General features: G+C 41.8%; 1 protein-coding gene across 4 annotated transcripts in view; it reads left to right on the forward strand.

Moving 5' to 3' along the window:
* Positions 1-15,010, forward strand: part of SORL1 (sortilin related receptor 1) — a 199,675-nt gene that overhangs the window by 49,711 nt on the left and 134,954 nt on the right. For all 4 annotated transcript variants that reach the window (XM_049856795.1, XM_049856797.1, XM_049856796.1 and 1 more), the window contains exons 7-8: positions 10,399-10,500; positions 11,728-11,897. In XM_049856795.1, coding sequence (XP_049712752.1) covers positions 10,399-10,500; positions 11,728-11,897 — 272 coding nt within the window. The remainder of the gene's footprint in view (positions 1-10,398; positions 10,501-11,727; positions 11,898-15,010) is intronic.

Raw genomic sequence — 15,010 nt, forward strand, 5'->3', positions numbered from 1 at the left:
CTTGGCGACGTCACCCTCTTGCTTGGGGTGCACACTGCCTTTTTAACGGCTTGCTACAAAGCAAATGCTGAATGCTATTTCTGATTTTTGCCTTTTTTAGTAAAAGTGAAAACCCTCTTTGGGTTTCTTTCGGTTAGAGAAAACAGGCACTAACGGTCGTCTTTCGTAAAAGCAAAGTGGTGTACAGAGAACTTTTGAAAAGTGGGGGATGTCTGTATTTGTATGGTTTTAATTTCCGCATTCTAAGGCACAGTGACTGACCCTCATATTTGCCCTACTTTTTGACTGATTCTAGGCTGAGATAGCCCTTGTGCATTTCTTTTAACCCTCTTCCTGTATCTCACACCCAATAATGTAAGCTATACCATGGTAAGAGCTTTCTGTGCCCACCATTTCCATCTAATAGCCATGTTTGTTCTTAAGACAGAGCTGATTTACAGTGTGTCTGTGATGAGCTTTTCTTCCTTTTTTTAATATAATTTTATTTTGCTATTGTCGAGAATATACACTGCAAACCATACACCAATTCAGCAGTTTCTGTGTGTACCATTTAGTGACGTTGATTTTATTCTTCGAGTTGTGCAACCATTCTCACCCTCCATTTTTAGTTGTTCCTCCCCCATTAACATAAACTCACTGCCCCCTAAGGTTCCTGGCTAATCTTTTGAGTTGCAGTTGTCAATTTGATCCCATGTGGATAGTTATTAAAAGAGCGTAATGCTCAAGGCAGCCCTTTTTTTAGTAGTTAAGCTAAACTATCATTTGATTTTAAGAAGACTTCAGGGGCTATTTTTGGTTCGAAGTTTAAAGATTATGTGATGAGTTTTCCATTATTCCTGACCAGTGTATGATGTCTGTTTTGATGATCACTGATAACAGAACTCAGTATCTTGCACAATGCCTGGTACAGTGCAGAAATAACAATAGTTGAATGAATGCCATCTCCACACATCTGATTTAAAAAGCATAGCCTACTAGATGATATTTCAGTGGGTGTTCTAAATTATTGGTACTGTTATTGTCAACTCTCCGTAGAGAGTTGGCTTATTTACTTACATGTTGTTAGTGGCAAAATTGTACTTGAGCGTTGGTTCTCCCTTTAGCACATGGATGGGTCACCAGCTTCCAAGGTCAGTTGGTGTTAGAGGCTGTAGGTAGGATGAGCTAGACCACCACCTGGAAGTGTTTCCCAAATTGTTGTTTAAGGAGCACCTCGATGGCACTGGGTCTGGGTTTAGAGCAGAATAACTTAAGGGCACTTGTTACAAATGCAGACTATACCACCCGGATCATTTTTCATGAGCGTCCCTGGAGTGCCTAAGAATCATCAAAGTTTGAGAAAGTCTACCCTGCATGCAGGAGCTTCACATAATAGCCAATTGTATTATTTAAAAAATATATTTCTAAAGGATAGATTGATGAGAGAAGAAACACAAGTGGCAGTGGCTGATTCAGTGGGTGTTTTCCCCCTTTCTGCTACATGAGAATACTAAGCCACAAGGATAAACAAAACTGGCCTCGGTTGGTTAACCCTCCCAGTAGGAGTTTTGAGGCCTTTAAGTGTAACTTTTTACATAGGGTCTACCTAGCTCTAAGGATGCTTGTGGTTTAGGGAGTCCCAAATGGCTTTAGTGTTAAATGGATTCAGGCAAAATCAGGAAAGTCAAGGAACTGATTTTGAAACCCATAGAAAATTGGTTTTGGGTCATTAATTCTTTTGCTTCCTTCCAGCATCATGAATGATTGTACCCATGAATGATGACAGTTCTTTGCAGGTTACTTTTTTAAGAGCACATGCAGAGAACAGAGAGCCATTTGGGTTCTGGGCCGGAGCTGGTGTCCAAGTTTTGAGAACCTTTTGGTGCCCTGTTGGCCTGGCTCTTCTGACTTCATATGTGCTTTGCATCTGAGGCCGTTTGATTTTTTTTTTAACCTAAGTTTAATTTTTATTCCTTGTTCTTTAACATGAAGTTCACATATTTGTCTTTATAGTCCACTCTAAATGATAGGACCCTTAAAGCAATAATGAGGTACCGTTGCAAACTGACCAAAAAGTTTGTGGTACAGGGTTAGCCATTTCCCTACAACCTCACACCCAGATTCTCATGAAAACCGGCCTCAGACAATTCTTGCACAATGTGTCTCATTAAGCAAGGACCTGATCTGTGGGCTTACTTAAGTCTCCTCACCGTCTTTACAGATGATTCAACCATACCTTGTATGATGCAGCCCAAACAATCTCCAACTGAGATTGGTAAACCACGGCCCACCACTTGTTTTTGTAAATAAAGTTTTATTGGAACACAGCATGTTCATTTGCTTGTTTATGTATTGTCACTGGCTGCTTTCTTGCTACAGAGGCAGAGTTTAAGTTGTGACAGAGACTGCAAAGCCCACAAAGCCTAAAATATTTACTATTTGGCCCTTTACATAAAAAGTTTGCCAACCTCTGTTGTAGAAGAATTCTGTTACTCGGACAGTTAGCACCAGGCAGCCAGAATCCTCCTAGTGTCAGCGCTTGACAGGTCCCAGGTATTATCTCTAAAGGTGCAGACTATGTTGTTGCTGTTAGCTGCTGTTGAGTCGGCCCCCTTCTCATGGCAACCCTGTGTACAAGCAGATGAAATGCTGCCCCGTCCTGTGCCATCCACATGACTGGTTCCAGATCAGACCATTGTGCTCTTCAGGGTTTTCACTGGCTGATTTCTGGAAGTAGATTGCCAGGCCTTTCTTCTCAGTCCATCTTAGTGTGGAAGCACCACCGACACCTGTTCAACGTTACAGTAACATGCATGCCTCCACTGACAGATCGGTGGTGGCTGTGCGTGAGGCACATTGGCTGGGAATTGAACCCAGGTCTCCCACATGGAAGGTGAGACTTCTACCACTGGCTATGTTGTTGTTGTTGTGTGCTGTTGAGTCAATTCCCACTCAGAGTGACCTGTAGTACAGAGTAAAACTGCCCCGTAGGGCTTCCAAGGCTGTAAATCTTTATGGGAGCAGATTGCCACATCTTTTCTCCCCCAGAGCCGCTGGTGGTTACAAACTGCTGACCTTTTGGTTAGTAGCCAAGTGGTTAACCATTGTGCCACCAGTGTACTGTACTGGCTGTAACCAAAATCAGACTGATTGCAGTTGAGTCACTTCTGACTCACAGTGACGCTGTAGCACAGAGTAGAACTAACTGCCCCATAGGGTTTCCAAGGAGTAGCTGGTAGGTTTGAACTGCCGAAGTTTTGGTTAGCAGCTGAGCTGTTAACCACTGTGGCACCAGGTCTCCGTACAGCCTATAAACCAAGAACCCGTTGCTGTTGAGTCGATTTTGACTCGTAGTAACCCTATAGGACAGAATAGAGCTGCCCCGTAGAGTTTCCAAGGAACGCCTGGTGGATCTGAACTGCCACCTTTTGGTTAGCAGCCATAGCACTTAACCACTACGCCACCAGGGTTTCCGTATTTTTTTTTTTTTTGCTTATAGGCCTTCTTAAATTGTTGTACCTGTTCGTGTCATTGTACTACCTTTAAAATATTATGGCCAGTTCAAGTATCTTGAATGCTTCTGCTCTCCCAAGCGGGAGCCCATTTTTACTTTCACTATTCTGACTAACCAACCAGTAATTTCACTATTGAAAACTGATTTCTGACTTTCATTATGCTAACTAAAAGTCTCTATTGTTGATCAGAAATAGCAGAAAAAGCATAGTAACTGCCTCAGCATTCTGAGCTTTCTGATGAGCTGACCACGCTGCAATGTGAATTCATAATTAGGATAATAGACTCAAACTGAATACATGTAAAAATAAAGCTAGGTATCAGTGCCTAATGCTTATAATTCTCATATACAGCAATAAAACCCAAAGAAATCTACATATTAAAAATAAAACTATAAAACAAATAAAATTTAAATTCATATTTTTTTGGAATAGCTGTATTTAGATATAATTTACATATCATAACAATTTAATCTTTTGAAATAGTTCACTGGTTTTGAGTATGTTTACAGAATTATGCACTCATCAGCATAGCCTAAGTCCAGAACATTTTCCTCATCCCCCACCAAAAACCCCATACCCATTGTTAATAACTCACCATTCTCCTCTCCTCTGAGTCCCTGGCAACTACTGTCTTTCTGTCTCTATGAACTGCGTATTCTAGATATTTTATGTAAACAGAATCATACAATATGTGGCCTTTGCAGCTGGTTTCTTTCACATAGCATAATGTTTTCTGATTCATCCATGCTGTAGCATGTATCATTATTTCATTCATTTTTATGGCTAAATAATATTCCTTCGTATGGTTATACATAATTCATTTATCCGTTCATCAGTTGATGGGCGTGTAGGCTGTTTCGTCTGCATATTAGCTGTCATGAATGATGCAGCTGTGAACATCCACATGCAAGTGTCTGTGTGGACGTTTATTTTTCAGTTCTCTTTGGTATGTATCTAGGAGTAGAATTACTGGTTCATATGGTAATTTTGTGTGTAACCTTTTGAGAAGCTGCCAAACTGTTTTCCACAGTGGCTGCATCGTTTTATATTCCAACCTGCAGTGTATTGGTGTTTTTTTCATGGCTTCTTATTATCTGTCTTTTTGATTGTAGTCATCTTAATGGGCATGAAGTGGCATATAATTTTGGCTTTAGTTTGCATATCCCTAATGGCTAATGATGTTGATCATCTTTTCATTTGCTTATTGGCCATTTGTATATCTTCTTTGGAGAAATGTCTATTTCAAGTCCTTTGTCCATTTGTAATTGGATTGTTTATCTTTTTGTTGTTGAGTTGTAGTTTTTTAAAAATATATTATGGATATTAAACCCTTATCAGATTTATGGCTACTAAAGATTTTCTCTCATTCTGTGGGTCATCTTTCACTTTGTTGGTAACGTCCTCTGAGCCACAAAAGTTTTTAACTTTGATGAAGATCAATTTTATCTGTTTTGTCAATACAAGGTCTTGAAGATTTATGTTTTCTACTAATAGTTTTATGGTTGTAGCTTATATTTAGTTTATGGATTCATTTTGAGTTAATTTTTATATGTGTTGTGAAGTAGGGATCCAATCTCACTCTTTTACATGTGGATATTTATGGTAATTGTCCCAGCAATATTTCTTAGGCTATACTTTCCCCATAAAATTTGTCATGGCATCCTTGTTCAAAATTAATGGACCTGAAATGTAGGGGTTTAGTTCTGAGCTCACATTTCTATTGCATTAATCTGTCTATCCTTATGTAGCACCATACAGTTTTTATTACTGTAGATTTGTAGTAGGTTTTGAAATTGGGAGGCCGGAGCCCTCCAACGTTGTTTTTCTTTTTCAAGGATGTTTTGGCTATTTCAGGTTCCCGTGCATTTTCGTGGAGCCCTGGTGGCGCAGTAGCTACGAGCTGGAGCTGCTAATTTAAAGGTGGGCAGTTCGAATCCACCAGCCACTCCTTGGAAACCCTGTGGGGCAGTTCTCAGTCCTGCAGGGTCACTGTGAGTCAGAATCGACTCGACAGCAACAGGTTTGGTTTTTTTGGCTTTTGTATTTCCATATATGTTTTAGGATCAGCTTGTCAATTTTTTACAAAAAAGGAGCAGGAATTTTGATCGTGACTGTGCTGAATCTGTAGATCAATTTGGGGAGCAATGCTACCCATTGCTGCAATGGAAAAGGAAGAGCGAAGAAGAATTGATACATTTGAATTGTGGTGTTGGTTAAGCATGTTGAATGTATACCATGGACTGCCAGAAGAACAAACAAATCGGTTTTGGAAGAAGCACAGCCAGGATGCCCCTTAGAAATGAGGAGGGTGAAACTTAGTCTTATTGTTTACTTTGGACATGTCATCAGTAAAGACCAGTCGCCCATTCTTGGTAAAGTAGAGGGTCTGCGAAATCGAGGGTAACCCTTCATGAGATGGATTGACACAATTGTCGCAACAATGGGCTCAAACACATGAACAATTGTGAGAATGGTGCAGGACTGGGCAAACGTTTCATTCTGTTATTCATAAGGTCGTCGTGAATGGGAGCCAACTCATCGGCAACCTGCAGCAGTAAAGCCACCTTAAAAATATCAAGTTTTCCAGGCCATGAGCATGGAATTTCTATTTATTTAGGTCTTTAATTTCTTTCAAGGATGTTTTGTGGTTTTCAGTATACAAGTCTTGCACTTGTTTGTTGAATTTATCCCTAAAAATTTTATTCTTATTTATACTATTGTAAATAGAATTGTTTTCTTAATTTCAATTTCAGATTCCTTATTATTGGTATAGAAATAGTTGCTTTTTGTATGTTGTACATTGTACATTGATTTTGTATCCCGCAACCTTGCTGATTTCCCCGTTAGCTCTAATATTTTTTTTTTCTTTTGCGTGCATGCATTCCCTAGACTTTTCTATATACAGATCATGCCATCTGCAAACAGAGATCATTTTACTTCTTCCTTTTCAATCTGGATGCCTTTTGTTTCATTTTGTTGCCTAATGCCTTGGCTACGACGTCCAGTACAATGTTGGACAGAAGTGGAGGGCACAGTCTTGTCTTGTTTCTGAGCTTAGGTGAAAATTATTAAGACTTTTCACAGTTATGTATGATGTCAGCTGTGAGTTTTTTTGTTGATGGCTTTTATCAGATTGTAGAAGTTCCTTTCTGTTTATAGTTTGTTGAGTATTTTGATCATGAAAGTGTTATATTTGTCAGTGTCAATTGAGATGATCATATATTTTCCCCTCTTTATTAATATGGTGTATTCTATTGATTGATTTTCCTATATTAAACCAACTTTGCATTCCTGGGATAAATCTCACTTGGTCCTGGTGTTTAATTCTTTTTATGTGTTGCTGGATTCGATTTGCTGTATCTCGTTGAGGAATTTTCTATCTATGTTCATAAGGGATATTGGTCTGTAGTTTTCTGTGGCTATAAAGCTGTTGATTTTCAAGGCTACTTCAGAGCTAAAGAAAGGGGGACGAGACTAGGGTAGGTTAAAATACCGCGAAGTTGGCTGTTCTTGCTGGGATTCAGCTGTTTTTCTTGAATATACACTCCTCAGATTGTTGCAAGTCTTTATTTAATTTTCAGAGTTCCAGAAAAGTTGATTTTGAGGGTTTACGTCGACGTTCTTGTTGCTTTGATAGCTGAGCAGATTTTCACAATTCCTTACTCTGCCGTTCTGGAAGTCTGCAAGTGCTTCCCAATTAATATTAACGTTGTAAACTTGTTATTATAGACATTTTTAAATATACACAAAAGAGAAGTTAATATTATTGTGATCCTCCCATGTCCCCTCATCCAGCTTCAACATTATCTACATTTGCCAGCCTCTTTTCAGCTCTCTTCCCCACTGCTTCCCCCCACCCTGGGATATTTTAAAGCAAATTATAGATGTCATATATCATTTTGTCTATAAATATTTCAGCATAAGCAACATTGATGTGGATGATGATGTTTTGCTGAGCCTTCATTACTGCTCCCAAGGAGAATGTGGCAGTGAATGCTACGGCCCAGGGGCTTCTGAGCTGGCGTCTCTGTGCCACCAGGTTCCTTGGGATGCCTGAGTTCTCCCTCTGAGTTTCCCTAACTGAACTCCTCTGGGACTTCCAGTGGGATAGCTCGCTGCAGCAGCCTGTGGTCTTCACGTGGCGGGGATGTGCCATGACCCCTCATTTCTTTTTGTTGCTGACATTAACCTGAATGTTAATGTCCATACTGGAATTAAGATTATGCAGATATTTATCTTAGTTTATTTTTAATTATCAAGAAATAGAAATGTAAAATGAAAGGAAAATTATTATTACAAACTCTCAGACTCTGTAAGATTGGCAAAGATGAAAACATTTAACTAATTCCCAGTTGTTCCTGATGGTGTGTGTACTAGTGGGTGTGTCAGCTGGTGCAACTTGCAGGAGTATGATTTAGCAATATATATCAAAAATAAAATTAAAAAAAAAATTTATATTTGTTATTGAAAATACACAGCAGAACATACAAAAATAAAAATTTTAACCTAGGACTTTTTAAGAATTATCCTATAAATATGTTAGGATAGTTGCAAAAAAGGTCATATACACAAGTATGTTAATTGAAGCATTGCTTCTGGAAACCACCTAATTGTTAAATGGAGAGATGTCTAAGATATATTGTTAATGAAGAAAGGTTAAGTTGCAGAACAGCATGTATATCATGATTTTATTTGTATGTGAAAAATAAAACTGTGTTATCAATTTGGGATTGTGCTAGGCTACTGGTAACAGGCTAGAAATAAAAATGGCTTAACCAAGATGAAATTTTATTTTCTTCTATGAAAAAGAAGCCTGGAGGTAGGCAGCCTAGGGCTGGTACATTAGTTCCCTGGTTTCATTTGGGACCCAGGCTCCTATCTTTTTGGTCTACCATCCTAACTAGTGATTTTTATTCTCTGGATTACTGTGGTCTAAGGTGTCTGCCAGAGCCTTTGTGTCCACATTGCAGTTAGGAAGACCAAGGAAAGACAAGGGCAAAAATAGAACCCTTTGCAGATGACTTAGTCCCTGTAAGCAGCCATCCTAGAATCCCCATGCAGCACCTCTCTTTGCATCTTATTGACTAGTACTTAGTCATTACCTGACCATGCGTAGCTGCAAAAAATGTAGGGGACTGTGCTCTTGTATCCTATGGTTTGAGTAGCATTTTGAGTGGCAGTTTCAGGATCCTGTTGCTAAGGAAGCTAGGAATAAAGGATGTTGGGATGGGTACTAGCAATGCTTGTCACTATAGATACACTTGTATAAGCTGGCGCAGATGTTTGTAAAAGAGTGCCTGGGAGCCTCTTAGCCAGTGGGTCCCATGGGGAGTAGAGTGGGAAGAGGGGTTTGAAGTTAGCAAATCTTCAGCACTTTTACCTTATGGCCTTTCTTACTATTTTTCTTTTTTTAATGAGCATGTTTTACTTTTATAAGAGTAATAATAATTTTAAAAAACCCATCAATGCTTTATTAAGAAAAGTCCCAGAGCCTTACAATATCTTATGATCAGTAGCGTGCCATTGTTAATTTTTATCTTGGTGGTAGTAAAATACAATAGCTGTCCAGGTTTAAAAATAATTCTCCCAGAAGATAGTGGGTTGGATGAGATTTCAGGTTTTTGAAATGACGTTGATATTCTGTGATTTTTGTGTGTTTACGCTAAGACTTATCTTGGAATACATTCTCAACTCTCTGGCCTCCCGGCAGCAATCATTAAGAACTTTTGATTAGCGGTGGACCTCTGGGTGTCATTGAGAAATGGCTCCTTTCTAAGCTATAATCGTAGTTGTAAGCAGTGAAGAAACTTAAGAATCGGTATGTCATTGATATCTGTATATTCAGAGATACTCATAAGGATTTATATGTGTATAAACCAAAGCCAAACTCATTGCCATCAAGTGGATTCTGACTCATAGTCTCCCTATAGGACAGAGTAGAACTGCCCTATAGGGTTTCCAAGGAGCGGCTAGTAGATTTGAACTGCTGACCTTTTGGTTAACAGCTGAGTTCTTAACCACTGTGCAACCAGGGCTCCTATATGTGTATAAGGTGACTCAAACTAATCATCTGACCTTTATACATAGTAAAACATTTTATTGACTAAGGAGGGCTTTTGAAAATTTGCTGCAAACTAAAGACTTGTGACTTGATTATCCTTGTGATCTTGAAATGGGAGTAGAAGAGAGAAGAGAGAGAGTTTTGTATGCATGGTGTGTGGTTAGAAAGGCTGATCTCACCGAGTTATGGAGGTCGTCGGGTAAGGCTCTCCTGGCCAGTCTTTCCAGCCGCATCGGACAACATGCTCCCCTTGGTCATCCTGCTCAGCCTTTGGCAGTTCCATGCCCCTCTCCATGTGCTCCCACCACACCATCGTCTTTCTGCCTCATCTAATATCCGTGGAGTACCTAGTATCTATTGGAGACCAAAGGAGCCTTGGTGGCACAGTGCCCTGGTGGCGCAATGGTTAAGAGCTTGGCTGCTAACTGAAAGGTTGGCGATTTGAACCTACCAGTCGCTGTGCAGGGGAAAGATGTGGCAGTCTGCTTCCATAAAGATTTACAGACTAGGAAACCCTATGGGGCTGTTCTACTCTGTACTACAGGGTCACTGTGTGTCAGACCCGACTCAATGGCAACGAGTTTTATGGGTTATTGAAGACCAGGCATCTAGGATAAAACAGCACAGCCTTAGCTATCTAGTGATGACCAAAAACCCAAACCCAAAACCCTTGGCTGTCGAATGATGACAGGCAGACATTGCAGAAATGTGAATTTGAAGTCATACTCTCTATTTTGTGTATTTAGTAGCATCGCAGGAGTCTGACTTTTCCGTTTCCCCTTTCGCTTGTTTTGAGTGGCTGTAATCTGGCAGAATTAATTTTTCTCTTCTTCTCCTTGGCAGCGTCTCTCAGGCAATCAGCAGCAGTCTTCTGTCCAGCTCTGGGTCTCCTTTGGCCGGAAGCCCATGCGAGCAGCCCAGTTTGTCACAAGGCATCCTATTAATGTAAGTGGGGTTGGCTTGGGGGTGGGAAGAAATGTTATTGTCCTCAGGTGGAGGCCAGAGGAAGGGTTTCCCTGGGATGTCCTGCTGGGGTGGATAATTGAGCGAGGCACCCTGAAGTCATTTTCCAGGTAGGTCTCTAGAGAGAGCCATTCTATTTTAGGCATCTTGGCCTGTTGTTTTCCTGCTTTACTGGTTGGAGTGCATCTGAACAGGGAGCGTTTAAGTGGAGAGGATGGGCAGAGAGGTTTGGAGGCAGTCAGTAGGCTTAGCATGCCAACACTAAAGGACTAGGAAGGCAGGGCACAACAGCAGTTTTTTATTAAGTACCTGCTGTATTGCTCACGGAGCCCAGGTGGCGTAGTGGTTAAGAGCTCGGCTGCTAACCAAAGGTCAGCAGTTCGAATCCACCAGCCACTCCTTGGAAACCCTATGGGGCAGCTCTACTCTGTCCTGTAGAGTCACTGTGAGTTGGAGTTGAACTGATGGCAATGGGCTTTGCTTTTTTTTTTTTTTTAATATGGCTCATAGGTATTTGGGTTCCAAAAGGGAAGAAGATTTGGGTCCTCCTTTTAAAAACAGACAGATGGGAGAGACCAAAACCTGAACAGAAGATATAACTACATTAAAAAAAACAAAACAAAACAAAAAAGAACTTATGTAGTTAAATGTTTGAATATGCAGTCTATATTATAGCTAATAGAGATTGATAAGTAATATCATCATGGACAAGGGGTCATCAGAAGAGTGAGGCAGGGAGAAGGTAGCATTTGAAGGCCTTGGCATTAGCAGAGTAGCTCAGAGGGTGTGTGACAGGACAGCCTTGGGGCCATTCTCTGCTTTCTCTAGGTTCTACCTTGCTTTGTTGTTTTAGGGAAAAGAAAGGAAATGAAATGCAAATCAGCCTATACTGTACTTTGCACTAATAAGAGGTATCATGGATGAAAGAGAGGGACATTATTAACTAAAAAGAGGTTTTAGATCATTTACAGAGTTCAGTGACCCCATTTGCCAACTTGAGAGCCTGCTGCATCTGCAGACCAGCCTCCGGTTCCCTGAAGAGAAGAATCTTCCAAGCTTCCTTGTCAAGATTTGGAAGCTTCCTGTGGGCTTCAGATCCACATCCCTCACCAGGGCGTTTGGAAGTCGTTGCTTTCGTGTGTATAGGGAGAGCTCACAGGGCATAGGAGTTTTTTTGACTTACTCAATTTTTGACTTTTGGTTCCAAAGGAATATTACATCGCAGATGCCTCGGAGGACCAGGTGTTCGTGTGCGTCAGCCATAGTAACAACCGTACCAATTTATACATCTCGGAGGCAGAGGGGCTGAAATTCTCCCTGTCCTTGGAGAACGTGCTGTATTACAGTCCAGGGGGAGCTGGCAGTGACACCTTGGTGAGGTAAGGAGAAAATGCCTCCCTCTACCCGCGTTTAGTATCTGTTCTGCCAAAGCGAACCCCTCCCCCGTCTTTGTAGGTCAGCACAATCACACGCTTCTACTTCACTGGTTTCCAACATTAACTGCTCATTCGAACTCACCTGGTAAGCTTTCATGTCCCTGGGTGGTGCCAGCACTTTGCACTTGGCTGCTAGCCTAATGGTTGGCAGTTTGAACCTACCCAGCAGTGCTTCGGAAGAAAGACCTGGCGATCTTGTGTTAAGACTACAGCCAAAAAAAAAACCCCTATGGAGCAGTTCTACTTTGTAACATATGGGGTTGCTAGGAGTAGGAATTGACTCGATAGCAGTGGTTTTTCATGGTGGGCTTTCAGAAGCCCTGGTGTCTGGGTCGTACGTCCAGGGATTACGGTTTGTTTTTTTGAGTGTAGCCTGGGCATCGGGATTTAAAAAGCACCTCTGGTGATCCTTAGGGGCAGCCAAGGCTGAGAAGTGCTGCTCTAGGTGATATTTAGGATCACATTCACCCTGGAACCACCCCCTGGGGCTCCCTTCATTCAGTTATCTGGTTCTGTGGTCTCTGAGCCAATCTGAAAGAGCACTTGGAAAATACCAGGGCAAGCTGGTGTGTGTGTGACCAGGGCCTTGCCTCCAGGTGGCTCGGGTTAATCTACAACATGACTCTTTTCTGGTAAGTAATTGCAAGGTGTTGGTCCTGTGGGAAGACACGGCCATCATTGATCCTTCATCAGTAAATCACATGTTGGGAGTTGTTTTCAAACCCAGTGATGGGCTTCCTGAGCCACCACAGCTGTCAAGGGGACTGTGAGGAGTCGGGTGTGCAGGAGGGATGGGTACATTGTAAGGGTCCTTCCAGTGCCTCGAGTCCACTTATTCTCATTTGTCATGTGACAGATCAGACTATTGGTGAAACATGTGACTGTGAGTAGGCTTACCCTGTGCCTGTGGAGAGAGCAGTCTGGGTGCAGTCAGCTGACTGGTGTGGGTGCAGGTCTGGCACTGGTCATCACCAGCTCACAGGGGATGCCCTTGCTGCCTGGCTGTCTCTCCCCATGCTGGAATTCATTCAGCCACTAGTTCATTCAAATGTATGCTACTGCCATGTGCCAGGTGGGGTTCTAGGCATAGCATTGTAATAATGTATACGTTACTGTTGTTAGGTGCTCTGACTCTTAGCAACCCTATAGGACAGAGTAGAACTGTCCCATAGGGTTTCCAAAGAGTAGCTGGTGGATTCAAACTGCCAGTCTTTTGGTTAGCAGCTGAGCTCTTAACTACTACTCCGCCAAGGCTCCGGTAATGTATACATTGTTGTTAAGTGCCATCCAGTCGATTACAACTCATAATGACCCTGTGTACAACAGAACGAAACACTACCTGGTCTTGCCCCATCCCCACAATTGTTGTTATACTTAAAGCCATTGTTGGAGCCACTGTGTCAGTTCTGTGTCAATATAGTGTATATACTAAAACCAAACTGCACCTGCTGCCATCGAGTTGATTCTGACTCATAGCGACCCTAAAGAACAGAGTAGAACTGCCCCACATGGTTTCCAAGGAGAGCCTGGTGGATTCGAACTGCCGAGATTTTGGTTAGCAGCTGTAGCTCTTAACCACTGAGCCACCAGCTTTTCCATAATGTGTGTAACAATGTAAAATCCCAACAAGCTTCCTGTTCTATGGAATGTGTATTCTCATTAGGAGAAGACAGGGTATAACAAATAAGTATTCTGCTAGGTGAGTGCCGCAAAGAGAAATAAAGATGAGGAGGCAGGGGATTAAGAAGGTATTATCGTCTGTACACTGGTCGTGGAAAGTTATTCCAAGAGAGTGACGTTTGAGCAGGTGCCTGAATTAGGTGACGGAGGGAGTCGTGCAGACACCCCGGGTAGGAGCACTCCAGGCAGAGGGAGCAGCGAGCACAGTGCCTTCGAGGCGGGTCTGCATTAGTGTGTTTAGGGAGCAGGGAGGTGACTAAGATGGTTGGGACAGCTGAAGGAGCGGAGAAAGAGAAGTCAGAGACAAGATCCGAGAGTGCAGGGCTCAGATTGTATAGGGTCTGCTAGGATGTAGAAAGAACTTTATTTTCTCTTTTAAGTGTGATCGAGGGTTTTGACCAGAAGATAGGCAGCATTTGACGTAACTTTTTAATTCTTTTTTTACTATTAAAAAACTTGTGGATTGCATTATTTATAGAAAAATACATAAAACATAAATCCATAGTGTTACATGTAATTACAAGCAAACACCTGTGTGACTTACCTTTTAAAGAAGTTATCCTTGATGGTGTCTGCAAATTAGACTACTCTTGGTTAGTGGGGTAAGGGTGGAAATAGGAAGACCCAATTGTGAAAGTTTTCAGCAGTCCAGGCTGGAGGGGATTGTTGTGGGCTGGGCCCCAGTGGTAGCAGTAGAGATGCTAGAAGTGGTCAGATTCTGAATGTATTTTAAACGTAGAGCACACAAGATTTGCTGATGGGTTGAACAGCAGTGGGAGGGGCATGAGAGAAGCAGGAATCAAGGGGCCTACCCACTGCGGGTTGGCCTGAGCAGCCGGTAGAGTGATTGCCACTGAGGCAGGCAGGGATGGGTGAGGAGCAGGTGTAGGGGAAAAGATCAAGAGTTGGTTTTGGACTTTCTAGGTTTGGGAGTGAGTCCTTGGATGGTACAAATGGTTAATGTACCCACTGCTATGTGAAAGGTTAAAGGTTCAAATCTTCCCAGAGGCAACTTGAAAGAAAGGCCTGACAAATTACGTATAAAAAAAATCAGCCATTGAAAACCCCGTGGAGCACATGGTTGCCATGAGCCAGAGTTGACTCCCCAGCAGTTAGTCTGGTTTTATTCGGTTGGAGATGCCTGTTAGATGTCTGAGTGGAGAACTTTCTTACTGATCCCTGATCGGGATTTCCACTTCCTATTTCTTCTCCTTCACAAATGATGTTATCTTTTTTTTTATTAGCTTTTATTGAGCTTCAAGTGAATGTTTACAAATCAAGTCAGACTGTCACATATAAGTTTATATACACCTTACTCCGTACTCCCACTTGCTCTCCCCCTAATGAGTCAGCCCTTCCAGTCTCTCCTTTCGTGA

Source organism: Elephas maximus, chromosome 17, assembly GCF_024166365.1.
Source record: "Elephas maximus indicus isolate mEleMax1 chromosome 17, mEleMax1 primary haplotype, whole genome shotgun sequence".
Lineage (NCBI taxonomy): Eukaryota > Metazoa > Chordata > Mammalia > Proboscidea > Elephantidae > Elephas > Elephas maximus.